This window comes from Leuciscus leuciscus (genome assembly GCF_965113295.1).
Source record: "Leuciscus leuciscus genome assembly, chromosome: 7".
In the NCBI taxonomy this organism is placed as follows: Eukaryota; Metazoa; Chordata; class Actinopteri; order Cypriniformes; family Leuciscidae; genus Leuciscus; species Leuciscus leuciscus.
In genome coordinates this window covers 38208001-38234480 of record NC_138731.1, presented here as the reverse complement: position 1 = coordinate 38234480, position 26480 = coordinate 38208001, and the positions used below count along the sequence as shown (strand labels likewise).

Here is a 26480-nt window from a genome sequence, read left to right as displayed (position 1 = left end):
ATGAAGAACACTGGGTTTTATATCATTGTCTTTGTCCTGCAACATTATTGGAGTTTGGTGTATTCTTATTTGCAGCCTCTACCATATCTTTTACACCTTATGTCTTATTTTCTTATGTATCTTGAGTCTTTTATATTTAGTTACATTCATATCTGCCTAAATGATCTTTCACTCATCTTGTCTCGCTCTTAAAACAGTGCGATTTGAAGCATTGTTCTTAACTTTAATATTCTTTCTAAGTGCAAGAACCTTCCAAGAAGCCAGAGGCCCCTCTGATATTGGCTACACAGAGAGAAGACTTGATTGAAGAAGAACTGCCTAATAAAGAGACTATTTCTACCCCTAAAAAGCAGGAAATTGTGCCTCAAAAGGAGGAAATTGTATCTCAAAGGACAGAGGTTTCTCTTCCTGCTAAACAGAAAGAGGAAATGTTGCCCAAAGAGAAAGATGTTACAGCAAGAAAGGATGAAGGAATTGATCCTCTAAAGAAAGAGGTCCCACTTCCTTTTCAAATGGATGTGGAAATTGTACCTAAGAAGAAAGAGGTTCCTCTTCCTGCTAAACAGGATGAGGAAATATTACCTATAAAGAAAGAGGTCCCTCTTCCTGCTAAAAAGGAGGAAATCATACCTCAAAAGAAAGGTGTTTATCTTCCTGCTAAACAGGATGAGAAAATATTACCAAAAAAGAAAGAGGTTCCTCTTCCTCTTAAAGATGAAGAGGCAATTGAACCTAAAAAGAAAGATGTTCCTCTTCCTGCTAAACAGGATGAGAAAATATTACCTAAAAAGAAAGAGGTTCCTCTTTCTCCTAAAAAGGATGAGGCAATTGAACCTAAAAAGAAAGAAGTCCCCCTTCCTCTTAAAAAGGATGAAATTGTACCTCAAGCAAAAGAGGTTTCTCTTCCTCCTAAAAAGGATGAGGCAATTGAACCTAAAAAGAAAGAGGTTCCTCTTCCTCCTAAAAATTCCTCCCAAGAAATTGTACCTCAAGAGAAGAAAGTTCTTAAAAAAGATGTGCCTCATATTATGACTCATAAGAAAGAGACACTTCCCACACAAATTTCAGAGAAGAAAGAAGAAAAAGAAATTTTCTTCATAGAAGAAACTGCACGTCTACAGAAAGATGTGATACTTCTCGCACAAATTTCAGAGAAGAAAGAAGAAAGCGAAGAGATTTTCTTCAGAGAAGGAATTACACATCTAGAGAAGGAAGCATCCTTTATACCAAAACTGGAAGAGAAAGAAGATATTTTTCCTAAAAAGAAGGATGTAGTTGCTGTCACTAAAAAAGAAGAGGTCATACTGCCTCATAAGAAAGAAGTTCCTGTTCCTGCTAAAAAGGATGAAGATATTGTACCCCAAAAGAAAGAGGTGACCCCTACAAAAGGTACAATGATATCAGATAGCATCTGATTGTCTTTTCTTCTTATTCTTTACTTTCCTGTCGTAGAAACGATTTTCTTTGAAAACTTATCTTGAACTATTTTATTGTACTAATTTCTTAGTGTCTGTGTAGTCCCATATATGTTTGTCTCTTGTCCTTTTCCAGTTTGTTTTTATTCTTCTTCAATAACCTCTTACCACTCGCTAGAGTGATCTCTTGATCCTATAGATGTGAACTTTCACTTACATATTTCTTAAAACTAACTGAAAATTAAATACTTTGAAAATTAAATATGATGTTTTGGTGTCAACATGGACAGAATCTCCAAAAGAAGAACTACAAAGAAAGCCAGCAACAGTTCTTTTTCCACCAAAGAAATATGAGAAGACTGAAGGTACATAAATCAAACACCACTGGATTCTTTGTAATCATTTTATTTGACTTCTTCTTTTTAACAACTTTTTTCTCTTGAACATCTTTGTCTTCATATTCTGTTTAAATCCCATGGGGTATACTAAGTACAGCAATCTTTAATGTCTTTCAAGTGGGTGAAACCAAACCCCAAAATGTCCAAACTAAACAAAAACCACATATCACTAAGGGTTTAGAGTCGCCGCACCCTGTTAAAGGTACAGATTATGAAATCCCTACAAGAGAATTTGTGTAAATTTGTATCAAATGTAATGGCTCTTAAATGTTTTTTTGTTTTTTTTAAAGAGTTGTTTAAAAGCCTGAGACAGTATTCATTCATCAAATTATTTTTCAAGACACATTTCCGACTTTTTTGTACGAAGTATACCCCGTTACCAGATTTATGATTCATCTCCATTACAAACGTATTGTCTTTCTATTATCTACGAATCTCTTGGTTCCACTGTTGGGTAAAAAACTCTTCACAATTTTTCACCACATCCAAGATCTTCAAGAGTCCACTTCTGTCCTGAAGAAGGATGAAGTCATGCCATCAGACAATCAGAAAATTACAATGAAGACAATGCTAGTGGAAGAAACTTCTAAAGAGCACGTCTCTCTTCAAAAACCTGTATCACGCACAGAAATACTGTATGGCGGAAGAAAGAGCACAGAAATCGACAGTTTACAAATTTCAAAACTGGAGGATTCTTCAAAAGAAAGTAGATTGTCTTCAGAATATTTTAGTATGAGTGAACATTTTTCTGATGAAAAGCCATCTAGAGCACTTGTAATGACAGGTAAGATACAAAAATAATAATTATAAAAAAAAAAACAGTGCTTACATTATGATTTCAAAATTGTGGATATGATCACTGAGAGTTTAGAGGAATTGCATCTTTCATAAGGAGCAACCCCTCTAAACTCTCAGTGATCAGATATCTCCAATGTCAAAATCATGAAATAAGAAGAGTTGTTTCAAACATTAATCTTCTGTAATTCTCCTTTTACAGAAGCTATTTTTCAACATTATTCTTTTGAAGTGCAAGAACCTTCTAAAAAGCCAGAGGTTGCTCAGTTATTGGCTACTGAGAGAGGAGATTTAATTGAGGACGTAGGTTATAAGAAACCAGTTGCTGCAGATAGTAAATTAGAAGATAAAGAAGGCAAAGTACCTGAAAAAAGAGAGACTGATGCTTGTCACCAAAAAAAGAAAATAGCAGACAAACTGCCTAAAAAAGATTTTGTCATTGGGCCTAAAAAGGAAGAAATTGTGCCTCAAAACGAAGAAATTGTACTTAAAACGAAAAAAAAATCTGTTTCTCCTATAAAAGATGAGGTTCCTCTTCCTCTTAGAAAAGATGAAGAAATAGTATTCCAAACCAATAAGGTTGCTTTTTCTCACAGAAAGGATGAGGAAATGTTACCTAAAAAGAAAGAGGTTCCTCTTCCTCCAAAACAAAAAGACAAAATTGCTCTTCAAAAGAAAGAGGTTAAACAGGAAGAGGAAATGTTACCTAAAAAGAAAGCTGTTGCTTCTAGAAAGGATGAGGAAATTATATTTGAAAAGAAAGAGATTGTTCTTCTTCCCAGAAAGGAAGATGAAATTGCTCTTCAAAAGAAAGAGGTTCCTCTTCCATCTAAACAGGGTGAGGAAATGTTACCTAAAAAGAAATATGTCTCTCCCATAAAGGATGAGAAAACGTTGCTTAAAAAGAAAGATGTTCCTCTTCCTTCTAAAAAGAAAGATGAAATTGTATCTAAAAAAGGAGATGTTGATCTTCCCCTTAAAAAGGAAGAGGAAATTGCACTTGAAAAGAAAGAGGTTGCTCCTCCTGCTAAACGGGATGAGGAAATGTTACCTAAAGAGAAATATATTCCACCCAAAAAGGAAGAGGAAATTGCACCTCAAAAGAAAGAGGTTCCTCTTCCTGTTAAACAGGATGAGGAAATGTTTCCTAAAAAGAAAGATGTTTCTCCCCCAAAAAGTGAGGAAATGTTGCCAGAAAAGAAAGAGGTTCCTCTTCCCCCTAAAAAGGAAGATGAAATAAAGAAAGATGATTCTCTCAGAAAGGATGAGGAAATTGCATTTGAAAAGAAAGAGAAGGTTCTTCCTCCAAGAACTGATAAGGAAATATTGCCTAAAAAGAAAGAATTTCCTCTTCCTCTTATAAAGGACGATGCTATTGTATCTAAAAATAAAGTGGTTCTTCCCCCTCCCAGGGAGGAAGAGGAAATATTGCTGAAAAAGAAAGAGATTTCTCTTCCTGGTAAAAATGAAGATGAAATTGTATCTATCAAGAAAGGGGTTCCTCATAGAAAGGATGAGAAAATTGCTCCTCGAAAGAAAGAGGTTATTTTTCCTCCCAGAATATATGATGAAATATTGTCCATGGAGAAGGAAATCCCTCTTCCTTCTAAAAAAGATGAGGAAATTGTACCTAAAAAGAATGAGGTAGAAGTAGTAGTTCCACTGAAAAGGAATCAGGTTGTCACTGCTTCTAAAACAGATGAAACTGTACCTCAGACGAAAGAGACAATGCCCACACAAATTTCAAAGGAGAAAGAAGAAAGTACACTTAAAAGAACAGAAGTTGCTCCCTCTCTTGTTAGGGAAGAAATGACATGTCTACAGAAGGAAATGTCCCACATAATTAAACTGGAAGAGAAAGAAGATGCTTTGCCAAAAAAGGATGTTCCATTTCCTCAAGTAGAAGAACTCTTTTCTGAGCCTAAACCACAGGAGAAAGATGTTGAGCCTAAAAAGAAAGAAATAGTTGCTGTCACTATAAGAGCAGATGCTATAGTACCTCAAAAGAAAGAGGTGACCCCGACAAAAGGTATAATGACATCAGACAACATCTTGTGTTATCTTATTCTAAAACCTGGTTTCTTAGAAATCATTTTCTTTGAACTTCTTTTAATCGTATACTGAGTTGTTTATATGTCTGTGTGGTCTCGTATGTCACTTGTCTGCTGTAATCAATATTTATTGACACAGAAAGTAGAAATTTTCTTACAATTACATCAAGTTGGATACTGCCAGAGGACAAACAACACAAAGCATTCAGGACTTTTTTTTTTTTTTTTGGCTCTCTGACTAACCTCTTTTTTGTCCTGTCTTGAAGTCATAAATAAAGTTATGAGTGTTTGTCATTTTTCCTTTTTAGTGTGTAAAAACATTTTATATTATATTTGTTGAGTCTAATGGTAAAATGGTTTGGGTTTATAATGTAAAATTAATATTTGTGATGTAAAGTGGCAGAACCAGAGAAGAAACCATCTCCAGAAAAGACACCATCTCTAGAGAAGACACCTGTTTCTTTGAAAGAAGTGGCACCCCCAAAAGGTACAATGGGGATTCTTCAACAAACTCTTTGTATGTCATACTAAATTATATGTTTCAGTTTGTCAAATTATTGTGGTCTCTTTTCATTGTTTGTCTATGAAGTCGAATTCTTCATATCTTGTACATATCATATCTATTTGTTCATCATAACTTCATAATTTTTCTCATCATAACACATTCAAATTTGTAATTTTCACAGTTGAAAAGAAACCATCTCCAGAACCTGAAAGAAAGAAAGAATCTTTGCCAGAGCCTCAGGCAAAGACAGTTTCCCCAAAAGGTACTTTTTTGTTTGTGATATGTTTTGTCTAACAACAGTAGTGTGTTTCTTTAGCATATTTTAACCTCAATAGAGGGCCTTAACATACTGTACATTTGCTGTCATATTTTTATGTTGTTCTGTATCATTTGTGTTCTGTGTGTTTAACAATATTGGTCTTATTATAAGTCTTGAACAGTCTTAATGATAAAAAGTTCATGCTTAGTGAACCACTCTGACTTGGTAATTAGTCTTTAATTTTATCACAATTTTGTGTCGTTAAGACACAATCTCTTTGGGGTGCTTAAAACATGTTCTGTCAAATCTATGTGAATGCATGTCCTTGTAGTTGTTTGCATTAGTTCTTAATACTGACTAATAATTTCCACAGCAAATATCTTCACATTTTCTTACAATAGTTACTTAAAATATAAGCTGTGTGATATCTCCACATATCTCACCTCCCTATGACTGCTCATCTTGATGTTCACTTGTATCTTGTATCACAATTATAATCTATAGAGCATCATATACAGTAATGTCATGAGAATGTTTTGCACATTACAACTAAAATAACTGATTCTTTATTTTAACATACGCATATAGAGTAGATTTATGCTCTATTCATGTGTTGTGTGTCATGCTTGTAATATCTGTGTGTCTATTTCTTAACCTCGATAGAGGTTTGAAATAGTCTGTTCTTTCATCACATTGTTATCTTAAATGTCTTTCGACTTAAATTGACATCAAACAACACACTTTATTTTAATGTAAAGAGGTCGATAAGAAGGCTGAAGATAAACTCATCTCTAAGCCCAAAGAAGAGAAGACAATTCCAACAAAAGGTATTATGGTAACCACAAGTCTACATCCCTGTAATGTGCTTAGAAGGAATGTCTAGTACAGAAATCTCATCATATCTTTGAAATTCCTTTTGAAGTACCGACACCTAAAGAACCAGAGAAACCAAAGCCTGCTCCAAAGGAACAACCGGTACTAGTACAACCAGTGGAAGGTACTGAAACAGAAACCTTTCTTCATAATAACTCCCACTGTTTATAATATATCTTTAGGGAATTATTTTAATAATAAAAAAAAAATAATAGTTTGTAAAAGGTAGGTCATAATCTGCTTCTCAATATAACAACTTTGTAAGGTGTGCCGTAATGTCTGTCAAATTGTGTTTTGTATGTGTTTCTCTTATGTGTAAGCTATTAAGTGAATGCACTTTATAGCATCCCCTTTCCACTTAATAAAGAGAGGTGTCTTCATTTTCTGCACATTTTGATTTTCATTATTTAAATTAAACACTTTTCTTTGCAGTAGATAAGAAATATTGTTACTGTAACATTTTTTTTTAACTTTTTTGTGACCACATTTCTAAATCAGATGGTGAAAAGGGACCAGTTTCTGCACCTGGACCAGGAAAGAAAGGTAAAAGCATAAAAAAAAATAAAAAAAATCTTACCGAAAATATTTTCTTGCAGATGTTTAAGCAGTTTTAGATTAGATGTTCTCTCTAATTGTATTTGTGATGTTATTTTGAATTTGGTTATGTGTATTAAAAAATGTTGTACCTGTATGTTGTCAGTTCCACCTTTGTCACTTTGTCTGTTATGGATTGTGTTCTTTAGTCTTGTTTTATGTTTTGTCTTGTCATAGTTTGTTGTACTTGGAGGCCAAAGGATGTTACTATGTTAAATGTGCTGTGGTTGGTTTTTTGTATGTACCGTTCTTTTTATAATGCAATACATTTCCAAATCTAAAGGCAAAGTTCTTAAAATAAAGGAACAAGAGGGAAGATTTGAAATTCCTACCTTGAAGAAAGCTACTAGAGTATCCAAAGATAAAGACGAAGATCAAGAAATGGCCAAACTGAAGAAAGTGCTCAAACCACAAGAGGAGGAATATAAAGAAGGCCCAAAAGTGTATGCTGAGGCTCACACTGAAGTTATCATAACTGAAAGTTATGAGGCAGAAATTCATTTTGAGACTTATGAAACTACAAAGAGAGTTGAGACAATTCAACCTGAGATAGACAAAAAGAGTCCTGTTGATCCTGATCAAACATCACCTCAGATAAAACCAGAAAGCGAAGTAGAAGAAAAAGCAAAGAACACGACAATAGGAAAGGTTCCAAAAAAAGATACACCAGAGGAGCCTGGCTTCGCACTGAAAAAGGTTAAAAAGTTACCATTAGAAAAAAAAGAACAAGAATCTGTAAAATTAAAGCCATTTGAGAAACCTGTTAAACCGCCAGCTGAAACTGAAAAAGACATAAAAAAAGATGAAAAAGGAAGAGAACCTATAACTTTTGACAGAAGTAGAGAACCAGTTACTTTTCAGAAAGGAGAGCGACCTGAAAAGTATGAAATGCCAAAAGAACTTGATGTCCTCATGAAAAAAGAAGTGCCCTCGGTTCCTGATAAAAAGGAGCCAGAGGAAGTTGCCATTAAAGCAGTAACCAGACCTCCCAAAGATGAAGCACCTTCAGAGCCTACAGAGAAATTATTTAAAGGTAAAGGTAAAATTCCATCTAAAGATCAAGAGTCTGAGAAGGTTCAACTTAAACCATTTACGAAGAAACCTTCAGCTGGATCACCAAAAGAAAAGGAGGTTCCAGAGCCAAAAGAACAAAAACCAACTGAATTGTCACCACTTAGTAGAGCACCAAAAGATGAAATTAAAAAAGAACCAAGTATCCCACCGAAAAGAGTTGAGAGTCAAGAAACTCCAGACAAAGGTAAAGAGGTTCAGAAGATGCCAACTAAAGTACCCCTAGAAGACAAAAAGATGCTGCCTAAAAAGGTTACCCCGGTAAAGGACATTACATTAAAGGAAGATGAGAAGAAGCCTATAGTCACCAAAAAAGGTATTTTACCCAAAGAGGCTGAGGAGAAAGAAGACATAATTCTAAAACCTGTTAAGCATGAAAAGGGTGGTGTAGAGCCTGAAAAGATTCCTTCGCCCAAGGTTGGAAAACCAAAGCCAACTGAATTAGTTCCTGTGGAGAGGAAGCCTAGTGAGGATTTAGCAAAGAAGCCTAAGAAAGTTTCACCCAAAGACTCAATTGAAGCTGTTATCTTGAAAAAAGTACCTTCAAAAGTTTCACCTGAGGTGGAGAAATTTGAAGAAACTCTTCCCATTTCTGAAGTAGAGGAGATTAAAGTCCTAAAGGAGCTGTCTCCTGGAGCTGTACAGTTAAGAAAAGTGTCAACCCAGTTTGAGGAAGAAGTATTTGAAGAAGAGTTTGATGCTGAATTTGAAGCTGAAGATGAAGAAGAAGCGTGGGGATGGGAGGTTGCTTCTCGAGACAGTTATGGCTCGGAAGGCTCTGAAGAAAGATATTTGGAGGAAGGGGCACTTGAGACTCCTGGGATGCCAGGAGGTAGACGAGGTGAGAGGGTGGCTGTGAACTACACCATTGAATGCCTCATATTCCGTGCTATGGAAACCAGCCTCCTATTGTTATTTATTTTCTTCCCAGATAATTTCCATGTCTACATCCATGTCCATCCACATAAAACTGCTAAATCTTGTCTGCCGCCTTCATCTTCTTTCAATCTTCATTGTGGCATGTGTGTTGTATTTGAATGTCTTTTCATCTTGTTTGTTGTTTATCTGTGTGTCTACATTGATCTATGAAGTATAACCACTGGTGGTAAGGAACGGTTATCGTATTTGGATCATAACTTGTCATCTAACTTCCCATTAATTGGAAGCATGATTTTTATCATCTTCATGACCCTTCATTTCCTATATTTAGTATTTTCCCGTTTGTCTCAAAGTGTTTCTTCATTACTTGACATTTTAATTAAAATTTTCACGTCCATGAATTGAAAATAATTTATTTTTGTTTGTTCAGAGGGAAAGCCTAAAGAGGAAGCTGGAAGAGGCAGAGGCTTGAAACGTATGTTTATTAATTACGTTTTTTCCCTAGCCATTTTAAACCATTTATATATTCACTCATGATAGCTCTGGAAGGAATGTATCTGTATGAAATGTGCTTACCTTTGAAATATACATTTCTTCAAGTATAACATTTTAGTTTAATTAATCCTCTTTTTACATTACAGCAAGACAAACTCCTTCTCCTGGTGATGGTGGAAGGGGCAGAGGTCTGAAGCCTGGCGCTGGTGGTGACAAACCTCCAGGAGATTCACCATTTGGTTTCCAGCTCAAAGCGGTCCCCCTGAAGTTTGTGAAGGAGCTCAAAGATATTGTGTTACAGGAGGCTGAGTCAATCGGCTCCTCAGCTATATTTGAGTGCCAGATCTCTCCATCTACGGCTATCACCACCTGGATGAAAGATGGAAGCAATCTAAGGGAGAGTCCAAAGCACAAATTCACATCTGATGGCAAAGACCGCAAATTGCAAATCATTGATGTACAGCTTTCAGACACTGGAGAGTACACATGTGTTGCAAAGCTTGGCAACAAGGAGAAGACCTCCACAGCTAAGCTTATTGTTGAAGGTAGTGCGCTGATTATGAGTAAAAATATGAATATACTGTCATCTCATTTAAAAGATATACTGTATACAAAAAAATAATACCACATGAATTGATTTTCTTATGTTTATTTTTATTTATTTTTTTGACAGAGTTACCAGTGAAGTTCACAAAGACTCTGGAGGAGGAAATGTCTGTGATTAAGGGACAGCCAATGTACCTGACCTGTGAGTTGAGCAAGGACAGGGATGTGGTTTGGAAGAAGAACGGAAAAGAGCTCAAGCAAATTGCTGGCAAAATTCAAATCAATGTTATTGGACTGCAGCGCTCTGTGACGATCCAAGACACAAATGATGATGATGCTGGCGTTTACACTTGCGAGTGTGAGGACATCAAGACACAAGCCAATGTCAAAGTCATTGGTATGCATATGGACATCTTTATAGTTATTTACTTTATCTATTAATAGTTTTGTACCAAAAATGACTAAACTAAATATCTACCTTTGCAGAAATAATCAGAGATTGGTTGACAAAACCTTTGAGGGACCAGCATGTAAAACCAAAGGCTACTGCCACATTCAAGTGTGAACTGTACAAGGACACTCCCAACTGGAAGTGGTTCAAGGGAGATGAAGAAATTCCTACTGACCCTACAAATAAGACTGAAGTGAAAAAGGATGGAAAAGATATGACTCTTACAATCAAGAATGCTCAACCTGATGATGTTGGAGAGTATGCCATAGAAGTTGAGGGCCGTAGATATGCAGCAAAACTCACTCTTGGAGGTGTGTTAGACAGACGTTTCATTTGTTACCTTTTGCAGAATATTGTTTTTCTATTCCCTTCAAATACTGTTTTTGACTGTCAAAAATATAGAGCGTGAAGCTGAGATCTTGAAGCCTCTTGCTAGTATGGAGGTGGTCGAGAAAGGGGAGACCAACTTTGATACTGAAATTTCAGAAGATGATGTGCCTGGAGAATGGAAACTTAGAGGACAGGTCCTGACAAGATCACCGGTAAGATAATATATAATTGAAGAAGATGCAGTTTTATATAGGCTATTTTACACAAGTAATTCTATAATTTTTCATCCTCAGACATGTGATATCAGAGCAGAGGGAAATAAAAGATTCCTCACATTGAAAAATATTCAACTTGACCAGGCTGGAGAAGTCTCTTACCAAGCTTTAAATGCTATCACCAGTGCAATGCTAACAGTCAAAGGTATGTTGATGAGCAGCATAAAATGTATGTCTGAACAAGAAATGCAGTATTTATAAACTGAAGAGGGTGAAAAATAACTATCTTGTGATAACTGTTATTCACACCTATAGAAATTGAAATGGACTTCACAGTCCCATTGAAGGATGTTACTGTGCATGAAAAGAAACAGGCAAAGTTTGAGTGCACGATCACAAAAGATGTGCCTAAAGTCATGTGGTTGAGAGGATCTGATATTGTAACATCAGACCAAAAATATGATATCATTGATGATGGAAAGAAACACATGTTGGTCATAAACCACTGTGAATTTGAGGATGAGGGAGAATACACTATTGAAGTGTTGGGTAAAACATCAACAGCCAAACTGACAGTTGAGGGTAAGTTTTCATTCAAGCCATATATCAGTCAACATGGGGTCCTCTGAAAATGTGTTTTGTTCACAAAATCACCAAGCTAAAATGGTTTTGCAATGGACTAACACATTATAGGTATGCGGCTGAAATTCATCTCACCGATATCGGATCAAACTGTTAAGGAAGGTAAAACGGCTCGGTTTGAGCTTGAACTGTCCCATGACAGTGTACCAGTGACATGGCACAAAAATGAAACAAAATTGCATCCGAGCAGAACTGTTCTTATGCATGTTGATGGAAAGAAACATATACTAGAAATCAAGGATGCTACTCTAGATGATACTTGCCAAATAAAAGCAGAGGCTAAAGGATTGTCGACAACAGCAAACCTGACGGTGCTAGGTAACTTTTTATATATATGATGGTGGTGGTAAAATAAGTGGTCTTGAAATCTGTAATCTAGTGAACATTAACTAAACAATAATCATATAAAACAGTGTTTTATTCCACAAACTACATTACTGGTTCTCTAAACTTTTTAACTTTTTAAATTGTATTTACTTTAATATAGAGGGAGATGCCTACTTCACAATTAAACTGCAAGATTACACTGCAGTTGAGAAAGATGAGGTAAATCTTGACTGCGAGCTCAGCAAAGATGTTCCTGTGAAATGGTTCCACAATGAGACTGAAATTAAAGCCTCCAAGATGGTTACCATAAAAGTTGAAGGCAAACGAAGAATCCTAAACATCAAAAAAATTGAGGCCAAAGAAAAAGGATTGTATGTTTGCGACTGTGGAACAGACAAGACTTCGGCCACCATGAACATTGAAGGTCAGTGTTCAAGGTTATGGTCATATGGTCACTTTTTTTTTTGCTCTAAATTGCTCTACAAAAATGCCTGGAATGTTTCAGGTCTTTTTTGTTCTATATAAATAATCAATCTCTCTGTCTCTCTCTCTCTATATATATATTTTTTTGTTTTCAGCTCGTGACATCAAAGTGGTGCGACCCATGTATGGCGTTGAGCTCTTCGATGGTGAGACAGCACGTTTTGAGGTGGAAATCTCTGAAGATGATGTCCATGGCCAATGGAAACTGCAAGGGGAAGTCCTCACTTCATCACCGGTAAGGCTACTGAAACTATTTGAAATGGTGATAGATGTAACATTTGCATGTACGACTTAATTGTATATTTATCTTTGTGGCAACAGGATGTTGAAATCATTGAAGATGGAGCTAAGCACATCTTAACTTTGTACAACTGCAAAGTGTCCCAGTCTGGAGAGGTTTCATTCCAGGGTGCCAATGCAAAATGTTCTGCCAATTTGAAAGTGAAAGGTACATCATGCCTACATTTTATGCTGCCATTGTTGATTCTCAGTTAGTGGTTCTAAAACTCTTTTCCTGCGACCGGCAAACTTAATCGAAAGAAACGTGTGGAACTCCTCAGTTCTGGGGGAAACTGCAAACTACCAATTACACTTTTAGGCTAGCCTCCTAAATACATACATACACAATTCAATTCTTTAATTTTTACTGATCTACTATTTTCTAGACTGCTGTTTTATTATTTAATTCTTTGGAATTAACTAGACTGCTGCTTACAACTAAGTTCAATAACTTCTAAGTTGTTGAAGTGAAGCAACTGATTGTTTTTTTTTGAAAAATCAGCTCACAGAGCACAGTTTGAGAGCCACTGTTACAGATTATTGGATATGTTCTTCTTTTCTTTCTTTTTTTGCAGAGCTTCCCATTACTTTTGTAACACCTTTGGCTGATGTGCATGTATATGAGAAAGATGAAGCGAGGTTTGAGTGTGAGATCTCAAGACAGCCAAAGAGCTTCTGTTGGTTGAAAGGATCTCAGGAGATTACACCTGATGATAAATTTGAGGTACTTCAGGAGGGCAAAAGACACATTCTGGTGGTCAAATCTGCTTCCTTTGAGGATGAGGCTAAGTACTTGTTTGAGGCTGAAGACAAGAGAACGTCTGCCAAACTTGTTATTCAGGGTAAGGGGGAGAAAATAATACATTATTTTAAAAAGAGTTTGTCATGTTTTTTTTCCCCCCATAAAGTTTTAAGTGAAGACTACTGCCAGATTGAATCATGTGCTTGCATATTTCGCCAGGCATCCGTCTTGAGTTTGTCAGACCCATTAAAGATGTCACTGTTAAGGAGCGTGAGACTGCAGAATTCAGCATCGAACTCTCTCATGAGAAGGTTCAAGTCACCTGGTACAAGAATGACGTGCGTTTGCATCCAAGCAAAGTGGTGCACATGTCCGAGGATGGCAAGATCCATACTCTGTCCTTCAAAGAGGTGTCTATTGATGACACATCTCTCATTAAAGCTGAGGCCCTTGGAAAAACCTGTGAGGCAATGCTCACTGTGCTTGGTAGGTGTTAAAAAATTGGACACTAATTATAGTATCTTAGAGTACTTATAATTAATTACATTCAATTTCCTCTTGTATATCAACAGAGGGAGAACCTTACTTTACTACCAAGTTGCAAGACTACACTGCAGTTGAGAAGGATGAGGTTGTCCTAATGTGCGAAGTGAGCAAATCATCTGCTCAGGTGAAATGGCTCAAAGATGGCAAGGAGATCACTCCCTCTAAGAATGTCCTCATCAAGGCTGATGGAAAGAAACGTATCCTGACAGTAAAGAAGGCAGAGAAGGCAAACATTGGGGATTACATGTGTGACTGCAGCTCTGACAAAACAACAGCCAAGCTTAACATTGAAGGTATGTACTTTATGTATTTGTGTGTTTTGCTTTAAATTCCATATAGTCATATAGATGAATAGATTCAATTGATAAAATCACTATGAACTACTATGATCTAGTCACTACTCCTCTCCTCTTCCTTTCTCTGCAGAACGTGATATTAAGGTTGTCCGTCCACTGTACAGTGTGGAGGTCACAGAGACAGAGACTGCTCGCTTTGAGACAGAAATCTCTGAGGAGGATGTTCATGGAAAATGGAAACTCAAAGGAGATGCCCTGCACCAGTCACCGGTAATTTCTGTTGCTCCAAAATACCAAAGAGTGATTTCTCAATAGCATATTAGCATAACTTACAGATGCTTTTTGGACATTTTGATGTTTATCAGAGCTATAATTTTAGTTAATTAGAATAATTTAGTTTCAAATAGAATCCTAATAATGAATTGTATTAAAGGAATATTTAATGCAAAAATGCTAATTCTGTCATGTACACACTTCATGTTGTTCTAAACTCAAATTTATTTTTCATAAAATTGCATTATAGTCTTTTCACAAAAGCACCATAAAATTATTGTGATGGATAGATTGAAATTTAAGCAAAAAATAAAGTTACTTGTGGCTTAGAACAAAATTTTCAATTTAAGGTGAACTGTTCCTTTAAGAGCTTACTGTTGGGCTAAATTGTGTGATTTTATTTGAATTACTTTGAATTGTTCTCTGTGCTAAAATGATCTTTCAAGCATGTTTTTTATTTCATTTATTAGGACTGTGAAATTAAGGAGGAAGGCACCAAGCACATGCTTATCCTTTACAATGTCCGCATGGATATGGCTGGTGGTGTAGACTTCAGTGCTGCTAATGCTAAATCTAGGGCTCAGCTCAGAGTTAAAGGTGAGAGTGATGAATATGATTCCTTCTTTGCATTTTGGATACGCCAGAGAAATTGTATATCAGTGGACAGACAAGAAACAATTTGTGTTGAGTCACAAGACAGATGATATGTGCTGCTTTAGAATACAGTATGTGAATTAAAGGCAGTTAAATTAGTCGGCCACTGCAGTTTATCATTAGCTCGTAAATTACTCTGACAGATGTCATGTAGTGATAACAGGGTGTGAAAAGCATTTATTATGGCAGGGATTAATGTTTTACAGATAGGTTTGGCAGCCAAACAATTTTTTGTTTCGTTTTTTAATACTGATGCTTTAGAAACAAGCAGGGGACACTGTTATGACATGCCACCCCATGTGGGATTTTTTTGTCTATTATAATTTTACATGTAACATGTAACATTCTCCTTTTCCTGGAAAATTCCAGTAGGTTGATTGACAGTAACAGATTTCTGAGCAGGGTGTCATTACAGGGGTGGGCTAGTGGCCAATCAGGAGTTGCGGTTATTTTAGAATCTGCATGCCATATCTAGAGAGGCTCTGTCAGTGATTGGCAGAGGCTCAACAGACCTACCTCCAATTTTTTTTTCTGACCATATACATCTTAAGGAAACTCAATATGCAAATAAAGTAGGCCCCCAACACAAGTACCTCTCTTGCTGAATCCCACTTGTCCTGGAGGCTTATGGGCTCCAGAGCAGTGGCCTTTTGTCAGCGGGAAAGCGCTATGTGGATTTGTAGTTAAGGGATTACCAGTGTCTCTTGGAACTTGGAGGTGACTAACAATGTCTTCTCCTGAATCCAAAGCACGAATGATAGGCCTCTTGAGGCCTCTCAAGGATGTAACAGTGACAGCTGGAGAGACTGCAACCTTTGACTGCGAACTGTCTTATGAGGGCATAACTGTGGAATGGTTCCTTGGGGGTACAAAGCTGGAACCAAGTGACAGAGTAAGTGTGCATGTTGTCCTTAATGCATGTCTTTTGTGGTTTTGGGGGGGAAAAGGGTTGGTGCTACTTTATTGTGTATGCAATAATTGAATCATACCTGAATTAATCAATTCAAGATGGTCGCTCTGACCCTTTAGGTGATACACTGCTAATGGGATAGCCTACCAGTACATGAAAATCAGTTGTAGTAAATTGTGTTTAACCTCTAGGATTAAATACATATTTAACAACTGAAAGACAATTATTAAAAAAATTCTGCATATTGCATGATAGTTCTTTACATTTGTGAGTTAAATGCTTTCCTCATATAAGGACCTGGGGGATCAGGATACCAGTTGAGCATTTGATCCGGGCTTTGAGATAACACACAGGGGGATTCTGCTCTGCAAGCGTTCCTCTGGTTATTTTTAACTGCTTCAACTTCAAGACTCTATGTGCTGTGGCAGGTGGCAAGAGGCCTTTTTACAGACATAGCTTGTATAAACACTTAGCAGTGCGTGTATTTATTTATGTTTTGTTAAACGCATTTAAACTTGTTTGCCATGTCATTTGCAATGTGTGTGACTTAGATCTTCAGTAATGGCCTATTTTACATTATACTCTTATCTTACTGATGTTGTGTAGCAAATGGTTTTGGTAAAAGACCATAGGTTTAGGTGATGACAGCTGTGGTTCAAGATATGTTTTTTATTCCTGATATGTTTGTATGATAACTTGATTCTTAGTACAAATTAACCCTAATTTTACCAGTTGTCTTTATTTTTGGACAGATAGATATTTTGATTTCAGTGTATGTACTTTCTAGCTACTGCATTGTATTCAGGAAAGCACTCATATTAGGTTTACCATTATACATGGATTTTATTAAATTATTACTGTGCTATTATTATCACATAAATACATTTATAATGTTGTTTAACAGAACTAAAGGTATTTAATATAAGTTTTTAGAAAGGAAAGTTTTTAGAAATTGTACTGAACTTCCATTATTTATATAAAAATAAATAAAGATTTAGCTGCATAATGCTTGAATTGATGATTTAAGACTGTTACGTTAATTTGTTAAAAACATTTTTTTAGATATATATATATATATATATATATATATATTTTTTTTTTTTTTTTTTTTTATTTTTTTTTAAAAATTATTTCTATTGATAAATTAAGGAAGATGTTAGTTGTAAACAAATCATATACAACAGTTTTCAATCTTTTCATTTATCTTAGATAATTTAGCCTTATTTGAAGTTACACAAGCCAAATGTAGGAGTGTATAAATTGACTCCCAGGGCACATATTTGGGGCAGTAGAGGTGTGAAATTGAGAACAGTTCCTAGTGCTCAGCTGCTGATGTCTATTGCAGAGGGGCAGTAAATAGCCTCCCCCACCCTTGACACAGCAAGGAGGATTGATTTATCAATTGGTTTGATTCGCACAGGTGGTGACCCGGGCAGAAGGCAGAACTCACACGCTGACCCTTAGGGATGTGAAGCTGACAGAAGCAGGAGAAGTAAAACTAACTGCAAAGGACTTCTTGACACAGGCTCAACTCATTGTAAATGGTGGGTGTCATTTGTAAAATGTAGATTTACTGTAATTGCACCCTCTTTACTAACAAGCATCACATGTATTTTTTTAATTGGCCTGACATGCTCACATTCAGGGGTAAGTAAATATCTATCTATAATCTAGCTCAGGTGCTTCTCAATAACACAACACATTCTTAAACATGTGTAAGAAATTGTCTTTCGCTGTTTAAAATAAAGATATAATAAGCCTGTCTTAAAATATTAGCACTGGAAAGTATAACTGTATTGTTAAAAACAGTGAATTGCAAAAAAACTAATTAAATTAATTTGCTGCACAGAGCCTCCAGTTGAATTTACCAAACCTCTGGAGGACCAGACTGTGGAAGAGGAAGCCACTGCTGAACTAGAGTGTGAAGTCTCCAAAGAGAAAGCAGAGGTCAGGTGGTTTAGAGATGGACAAGAAATTCGCAAAACCAAGAAGTATGACATGGTTGCTGATGGCTGTAAAAGAAAACTTGTTATCCATGACTGCACACTTGATGACTCAAAGACATATACCTGTGATGCTAAACAGTTCAAGACTTCAGCCTTCTTAAATGTTGAACGTAAGTCAACCAGAATAAAAAATAAAAAAAATATATAAAAAAATTCTAATTGTACTTGTAATGAAAAAATAAATCACTGATTTTGATTACCTTTTGATTTTCAGCTCCGCATGTTGAGTTCACAAAGCCACTCCATGATGTTGAGGTCAAAGAGAAGGAATCTGCCAGATTTGAATGTGAAGTGTCTCGTGAAAGTGCAAAGGTTGGTTGTCTAATATTCAATTCAGTTTTTTTATTAATCACCTTAAGCCTTTTATTCATCTCTTTTTCAACTGACATTTAAACTTATTTTTTCAGTGTAATTCATAAGTTAAATGTTAGATAATTATGTTATGTAATGTTGAATTTATCATTTATCAATTTTATTTATCGGTATATTCCATTGTCCTTTTTGCAAAGGTTCGCTGGTTCAAAGATGGCAATGAAATCAGAAAAGGCAAAAAATATGAGATGATTTCTGAAGGAGTAAAACGTATTCTCATCATAAGCAAGTCTGTCTTTGATGACGAAGCAGAATATGAATGTGATGCCAGGACCTCCAAATCCTCTGGAATGCTGACTGTCGTTGGTAAGTTATCCTGTTTATTTGTAGTCTACACAGACTTCAACAGCTTACTTTGAACAGTAGACTGATTTGCTTGATTTCTCTTACAACAGAGGAGGAGACTAGATTCACAAAGAACTTGGCTAATGTTGAAGGCACTGAAACCGACAGTGTTAAACTGATTTGTGAGGTCTCCAAGCCCAGTGCGGAGGTTTCATGGTACAAGGGTGACCAAGAGTTGCCTGAAGTTGGTAGATATGAGCATATTGCAGATGGAAAAAAGAGAATCCTCATTATTAAGGGCCTCCGAATGGATGATGCTGGAGAGTACCACTGCAAACTTCCGACATCACAGACCACGGGGAACCTGAAGATTAATGGTGAGACTTTGTCTTGTCCCTGAAAATGTACTTCATATTTTTTACTTATAAAATGTATTCCTTGTTTCTATAAACGTGCTCCATACTTGTGATTGCCATTTTTTCTAACTTTTTTTTCTTAACCTTTTAGAACTTGCCGCTGAGTTCATTGCTAGGCCTCAAAACCAGGAAGTGGTTGAAGGTGAAAAGGCACAATTTGTGTGCTCAGTCTCCAAAGACACATATGAAGTGAAATGGCTCAAAGGAGATAAGGAACTTGAGTCAAATGACAAATATGACATTATTTCTGAGGGCAAAAAGAGAGTTCTTGTTATCAAAAATTGTGAACTCAAGGATGAGGGAGGATTTGTAGTCCTAATTGGAACCACAAGAGCCTCAGCTGATTTGACTGTGCTTGGTATGTACAGCATGTTGCGGGATTCTTTTTTTTGTTTGTTTGTTTTTGAGAAATGCTGACAGAAATATGAAAATTCTGATGTTTTGCTGTGTTTTATTACAGAAAAGCTCAGGATTGTCACTCCTCTCAGAGACATAAAGGCAAGTGAAGGACAAGAAACTGTCCTCAATTGTGAAGTTAACACTGAGGATGCAAAGGCCAAATGGCTGAAGAATAATGAGACATTATTTGAAAGTAGCAAGTTCATCATGGTCCAGAAGGACAATGTATTCTCTCTGAGGATCAAAGACACCCACAAATCAGATGAAGCCAACTACACCATTACACTGACCAACCAGCGTGGTGAACATGCAAATAGCTCTGCCAACCTTACTGTGCAAGGTATGACATACACGGATGTCCTTTATTTTTTATAGTTAATAGTTTTTTTACTTCGAGCGTGAGAATCCAACTTAAGTTGCAAAACTATTGACTTAAAAAAAAAAGTAGAGACTCATGAACAAAAGTCTATATGTCTGCAAGGAAAATATTTTCACTGAATACTGCAACTGTGTTTATATAAAAGTTTATTTTTATCTCTCATAAACCATCTGCCAAAAAAAACTAAACAAAAAAAACATAACATTTCCCATTGAGTGGGTAATTAGTGGACTGTTTTGAATTAGTTTAACAGTAAAGGGGTTTTAAGGTTGTAAGTAAAAGCTGACATATGTTTTTGACAAGTATTAAAACATTATTTTAAAGGATTTAATTATTATAAAATATATTTAAATATAAAATAACATACATACATAGTCTTATATTTCTAATAAATATGACATTAATTGTCCTGCAGAAGATTTTATACAACTAACCTGCATCATATAGTGAGATTTTAACTAAATGGATTTGAGACTTAGACTTTGTTTCAAAATCACATGCCTAGTTAACTTACCATACACCTTAATTTCCACAGAGGAAGATCTTAGAATCATTGTTCCTCCTGAGGATGTTGACACACAGGAGAAAAAGACCATCAGCTTCTCATGCAAGGTGAACAGACCAAATTTGACAGTACAGTGGATGAAGGGAGGTCAGGAAATCACTCTTAGCAAGAGAATTCTATACCGAGTGGACAAGGACAAGCACACTCTGACCATTAAGGACTGCAGCCTTGCAGATGAAGGTGAATACACTGTAGTTGCTGGTGCTGATAAGGCCACGGCAGAACTGATCATTAGTGAGGCACCCACTGATTTCACCACTCAGCTCAGAGACCAAACCATCACAGAGTTTGAGGATGCTGAGTTCACTTGTGAACTTTCCAAAGAGAAGGCTGAAATCAAATGGTACAGAGATGGCAGGGAAATCAGAGAAGGACCAAGGTAAGATGCATTGTGTTGTTCTGAGTGCTTTTGTTAAGGGTATTTTTGTTGGGTTGAGGATGTTTAATATGCATTTTATGTTTATTTTTAAGATTCCAATTTGAGAGAGATGGCAAAACATGCAGACTGCGTATAAAGGAGTGCAGACCAGATGATGAGTGTGAATATGCCTGTGGAGTGGATGACAAGAGAACCAGAGCCCGTCTTTTTGTTGAGGGTAAGTTTGTTTCAGTGTCCATCAAAAACCTGAAAATATCACAGAATTTTAAATTGTGTGATTTCCAGGCGTAGAATAGTCATGGAAATGAGTGAAATATGAAATGGTCTTTATGACTTTTTCACCTCTTTAGAAACTCCTGTGGAGATTGTCAGACCACCCACAGATGTGTTTGAGCCCCCAGGCTCAGATATTGTGTATGAAGTTGAGCTCAACAAAGACAGAGTTGAGGTCAAATGGCTGAGGAACAACATGACCATTGTCCAAGGTGATAAGTACCAGATGATGAGCGAAGGTAAGATTCACAGGCTTCAAGTGTGTGAAATTAGGCCACGTGATCAAGGCGAGTACAGATGCATTGCCAAGGACAAAGATGCCAGAGCCAAGCTAGAGCTTGCTGGTAAGACATATATATATATAAATTAAATGTTTTACAAGCAAAGCACAATCACATTCAATGCATGTTTACAATGCCCTGGTGTTTCTCCACAGCCATACCAACAATTAAAACCTTGGATCAAGACCTAGTGACAGATGCTGGAAAGCCATTTGTTATGGCAGTTCCTTACAACGCTTACCCACATGCTGAGGCTGAGTGGTTCTACAATAAAATCAGTCTGCCAAAAGACAATATTCACACTTCTATCGACAGGACAGAGTACAGGCTTAAGGACCCTAAGAAGTCAGAGGAAGGCCGCTATAAAATCATCATACAAAACAAACATGGAAAAGGAGAGGCTTTCATAAACCTAAAAGTTATTGGTAAGTTATTTTCATAGTATATAATTTTGTTTTAGTAATACATCCCAATATTGTATTGTTTAAAAATATTTCTCTTTTCTCAGATGTTCCTGGGCCTGTGAAGAACCTTCATGTTGTTGACACTGCTGATGGTGAGGTCAGCATTTCCTGGGAAGAGCCTGAGAGTGATGGTGGCAGCAAGATCTTGGCTTATGTGGTTGAGAGACGTGATATCAAACGTAAGACCTGGACTCTGGCCACTGACTGTGCCGATAGCACAGAATACTGTGTAACTGGCTTGCAGAAAGATTCCAAGTACCTCTTCCGTGTCTGTGCACGCAACCGAGTCGGAAGTGGACCCAATGTTGAGACAGATAAAGCTGTTCAAGCCAAGAATAAGTTTGGTAAGTCAAGAATATCTGAAAGTCAAGTTTTTGTGCACCCTAGCCAATGATTCTCAATTTGTTTTTTAATTGTACACACTCCAGATGTTCCTGATCCACCACAGAAAGTTATTGTTGAAAATGTCAACAAGTTTAGTGCCACCGTCTCTTGGGAACCACCATTGTTTGATGGTGGATCTGAGATCACATCATACATTATTGAGCTACGTGATAGAACTTCTGTGAACTGGGCTCCAGTCATGGTGACCAAACCACATGAACGCACAGCTATCATTAATGATGTTATTGAGAACAAAGAATACATCTTCCGCATTAAGGCTGAGAACAAGGCTGGAATTGGTAAACCAAGTGCTGCCACTAACCCAGTGAAGATCATGGACCCTATCGGTTTGTAAAATCCCAAACATCATTACTTTAGCACACATAAAAGCTTTCACATGTAATATATGTATCCAATGTTTTGATTCACAGAGAGACCAAGCCCTCCACTGAATTTGACACACTCTGAACAGACCAAGGATTCCTGTCTGTTGACATGGGAGACTCCCTTTAAAAATGGAGGCACAGCGATCACTGGCTACGTCATTGAGAGATGTGAAGAAGGCACAGACAAGTGGCTCAGATGCAATGCTAGGCTTTGCCAAGACCTGCTGTACAGGGTAAGTGTGCTAGCTTTTCATTCTTTGCCAAAGACCAACCTGAAATATATGCTTTTTAATGCTACTAGGAAACATCATTTATGGGACAGTCCATGTTAGACTTTGAATTTGGCCATCAATTTTGAGATTTCAGTATTTCCCCTATTCTAATGTCTTGTATGCCTGAAATAGTGAACTACCTCCTAGTGAACTGACTTTCCTTGAAAGAGATTTTGTCTTTGATTGTTATAGTGCTTATTAGTATGTTACGAAATGCTTGTGATTAAATAATTTCCACAGATGTCAGGCCTGAAATTTGGAAAAAAATACAGCTATAGAGTACTTGCTGAGAATGCAGCCGGGCAGTCTGACCCCTCAAACATTGTTGGACCTGTGTTGGCAGATGATCCACACTGTAAGTGATTTCTGCGTCATTGCACCCTACATAACTCTTTGATATATCTGAATCTTCAAGTCAAATCAAGTTGCTTTCTACATGATTTTCTTCTCTTGACACAGTTGCACCCACTCTGGACTTGAGTGCATTTAAGGATGGTCTGGAGGTTATTGTCCCTAACCCTCTTGCAATTCGTGTCCCTATCACTGGGTACCCGGTGCCCACAGCAAAGTGGACGTTTGGTGAAAATGCGCTAACGGCTGGTGAACGTGTGTCCATGGTTACAAAGTCAACCTTCACAGAGCTCATTATAACCCCAAGTGTGCGTCCTGACAAAGGCACATACTCCTTGATTCTGGAAAATGATGTGACCAGTGTCTCAGGAGAGATTGAAGTTAATGTCATTGGTACGCACAATCTTTTATTATAGTCATGTATACATCAATTTACATTTCACAAAGGAAAAAGTAAAGAGTTATACTTTTTTATTCTGCAGCATCTCCAAGCGCACCAAAAGACTTCAAGGTTGCAGAAGTGACCAGAAAGCATGTTCACCTAATGTGGGAGGCACCTGATCATGATGGAGGCAGTCCGATCACCGGCTACCAGGTTGAGAAGCGTGAGGTCTCCAGAAAGACCTGGGTGAAGGTATAAACATTAACATATCTTTGACCATTAATTTCTGTGAACTGTTTTGCGAACTTACAGTGATCTGTTTCCTTGTGCTTACAACCCGTAATTTAGAGCGTAAATGGAAACAAACTAATTTAGAGGTTTTTAGAATCGCATGGAAAGACAGTATGTCACGTTATAAAAAGGCCCTAAAAGCGGCCAGGGCTGAGCACCTCCGCAAACTAATAGAAAACAACCAAAACAATCCTAGGTTTTTATTTAACACCGTGGCTAGACTAACAAATAAACAGATGTCACCTGAACAAAATATTCCGTTACAGTTTAGTAGTAATGATTTCATGAAGTTCTTCACTGAGAAAATAGAAAACATCAGAACCACAATTGTAAACGTTCAATCCTCAATCGCGCCTTATCATTCAGCCTCAATTATCACCCCGCAAGAACAATTACAGTGCTTTACAACTATAGAACAAAAAGAGTTAAATAAACGTATCACTTCATCTAAAACAACAACATGTTTATTAGATCCTATACCCACTAAACTACTGAAAGAAGTGTTACCTATAGTGGAAGAGCCTCTCCTCAATATTATTAACTCATCTTTATCTTTATCTTTAGGTCATGTTCCTAGAACATTTAAACTGGCAGTTATAAAACCTCTCATTAAGAAACCACAATTAGACCCACATAATCTAGCAAATTATAGACCCATTTAAAATCTTCCTTTTATGTCTAAAATACTAGAAAAAGCTGTGTCCGCCCAACTGGGCTCTTTCTTGCAAGAAAATGACATCTATGAAAAGTTTCAGTCTGGATTCAGACCGCATCATAGCACTGAAACTGCGCTTGTTAAAATCACAAATGATTTACTTTTAGCCTCTGACCAAGGCTGTATCTCAATACTAGTTTTACTTGATCTTAGTGCTGCGTTCGATACTATAGATCACACAATACTCTTAGGCTGCATTTACACTGCAGGTCTTGATGCCCAAATCCGATTTGCTGACTATATCCGATTTTTTTGACGACCCGCTTACATCATCTTTTAAAAGTGACCCGTATCCGATTTGTGCATTTACACTATACACTGCCGAAAATACCAAATGTAGACGTTCTGACCTGGAAAAGGAAGTAAAACAGCACGAAATGCAATGGATGCAGATGCAAATAAAATTATCCAGTGTTTTGCTTTCCACAATATTTTGAAAAGTCAGCAAAAAAGTCAGCAAAACATTGGTCTCGTACGGCGGTGAAAAAAGAGGAGAGCCCTTGTTGCAGCCTGGGCGAATTTAGCGATGATCGCTGCAACAGCAACATTGGATCAAAGGGAGGTTTGGATGCGGCAAAGGACTCAAGACTGGTGGGATCGCGTTGTTGGATATAATAAGTCATGTGATCTCAGTTGGTGGTGTCCACCTGAGTTGACGTCACTTTTTTAATGATGTACGACTCGCATTTACTGGGGAATATCCGATTTGTCTGCTTACATGGCACACGCGAATGCACGTATCCGATTCATATCCGATTTATTACCACATATGAGCGAGGCCTGAATCCGATCTGAGAAAATCGGAATCAATGCGTTTTTTTCCTGCTTACATGTTCACCGGTCATATCCGATCTGTGCCACATGAGAGGAAAAAATCGGAATTGGGTCACTTGAACCATGCAGTGTAAATGGGGCCTTAGATCGACTACAAAATTATACTGGTGTTCAAGGACAAGCATTAAGCTGGTTCAGATCATACTTATCTGACCGCTACCATTTTGTCTATTTAAATGAAGAAAAATCGATCATAACTCCAGTAAACTATGGAGTGCCGCAGGGATCTGTGTTAGGCCCTCTGTTATTCTCAATATATATGCTGCCACTTGGAAATATTATAAGGAAACATGGAATTATTTTCAATTGTTATGCTGATGACACTCAAATCTATATTTCATCACGGCCAGATGAAAACGCTAAATTATCCAAATTGACAGAGTGTGTTAAAGATATAAAAGATTGGATGACACGCAATTTTCTTTTATTAAATCCAGACAAGACAGAGGTACTAATCATCGGTTAAAAAAACCGCCCACAAAACCTCTCACTCTACAACTTTAACATAGTAGGATGTCCTGTTACTTTATCCTCTACAGTAAAAGACCTGGGTGTTATACTAGACTGCAACCTGTCTTTTGAAAATCATATTTCATATGTTACAAGAACAGCCTTTTTCCACCTTAGAAACATTGCTAAGCTACGTAACATGCTATCAGTTTCTGATGCAGAAAAATTAGTTCATGCATTCATGACCTCGAGACTAGATTACTGTAATGCTTTATTAGCCGGTTGTCCTGCATCCTCAATAAACAAGCTACAGTTAGTCCAAAATGCCGCCGCTAGAGTTCTTACTAGATCAAGAAAATATGATCATATAACACCAATTTTATCATCATTACATTGGTTACCTATAAAGTTCCGTATTAATTACAAGGTATTGCTACTGACTTATAAAGCCCTAAACAGCTTAGCTCCAGTCTATTTAACGGATCTTCTATTGCCCTATAATCCATCGCGCTCTTTAAGATCACTAAATTCAAGGCTTTTGGTCATACCTAGGATTTATAGGTCCAC

At 36.9% G+C, this 26480-nt stretch overlaps 2 protein-coding genes across 2 annotated transcripts in view; both read left to right on the top strand.

The window, feature by feature from the left end:
- ttn.2 (titin, tandem duplicate 2) overlaps positions 1–26480 on the top strand; it is a 174752-nt gene that overhangs the window by 67691 nt on the left and 80581 nt on the right. Inside the window, exons 94-134 of the mRNA XM_082176625.1 lie at positions 241–1389; positions 5057–5146; positions 5346–5426; positions 6182–6250; positions 6346–6420; positions 6795–6839; positions 7174–8802; positions 9271–9315; positions 9482–9880; positions 10009–10278; positions 10368–10643; positions 10735–10874; positions 10956–11082; positions 11193–11459; positions 11571–11837; positions 12007–12270; positions 12425–12564; positions 12651–12777; positions 13184–13450; positions 13570–13836; positions 13923–14189; positions 14323–14462; positions 14936–15062; positions 15869–16011; positions 17450–17573; positions 17879–18145; positions 18250–18347; positions 18545–18713; positions 18803–19069; positions 19200–19466; positions 19569–19847; positions 20422–20830; positions 20923–21047; positions 21181–21447; positions 21540–21809; positions 21893–22192; positions 22277–22579; positions 22664–22851; positions 23131–23245; positions 23350–23634; positions 23724–23875. Coding sequence (XP_082032751.1) covers positions 241–1389; positions 5057–5146; positions 5346–5426; positions 6182–6250; positions 6346–6420; positions 6795–6839; positions 7174–8802; positions 9271–9315; positions 9482–9880; positions 10009–10278; positions 10368–10643; positions 10735–10874; positions 10956–11082; positions 11193–11459; positions 11571–11837; positions 12007–12270; positions 12425–12564; positions 12651–12777; positions 13184–13450; positions 13570–13836; positions 13923–14189; positions 14323–14462; positions 14936–15062; positions 15869–16011; positions 17450–17573; positions 17879–18145; positions 18250–18347; positions 18545–18713; positions 18803–19069; positions 19200–19466; positions 19569–19847; positions 20422–20830; positions 20923–21047; positions 21181–21447; positions 21540–21809; positions 21893–22192; positions 22277–22579; positions 22664–22851; positions 23131–23245; positions 23350–23634; positions 23724–23875 — 10556 coding nt within the window. The remainder of the gene's footprint in view (positions 1–240; positions 1390–5056; positions 5147–5345; positions 5427–6181; positions 6251–6345; positions 6421–6794; positions 6840–7173; positions 8803–9270; positions 9316–9481; positions 9881–10008; positions 10279–10367; positions 10644–10734; positions 10875–10955; positions 11083–11192; positions 11460–11570; positions 11838–12006; positions 12271–12424; positions 12565–12650; positions 12778–13183; positions 13451–13569; positions 13837–13922; positions 14190–14322; positions 14463–14935; positions 15063–15868; positions 16012–17449; positions 17574–17878; positions 18146–18249; positions 18348–18544; positions 18714–18802; positions 19070–19199; positions 19467–19568; positions 19848–20421; positions 20831–20922; positions 21048–21180; positions 21448–21539; positions 21810–21892; positions 22193–22276; positions 22580–22663; positions 22852–23130; positions 23246–23349; positions 23635–23723; positions 23876–26480) is intronic.
- LOC309503839 (uncharacterized protein) lies at positions 2629–5032 on the top strand. The gene is made up of 2 exons (XM_082176691.1): positions 2629–3622; positions 3719–5032. The coding sequence occupies exons 1-2, from the start codon at positions 3218–3220 to the stop codon at positions 4730–4732; spliced, it is 1419 nt and encodes a 472-aa protein (XP_082032817.1). The 5' UTR covers positions 2629–3217; the 3' UTR covers positions 4733–5032.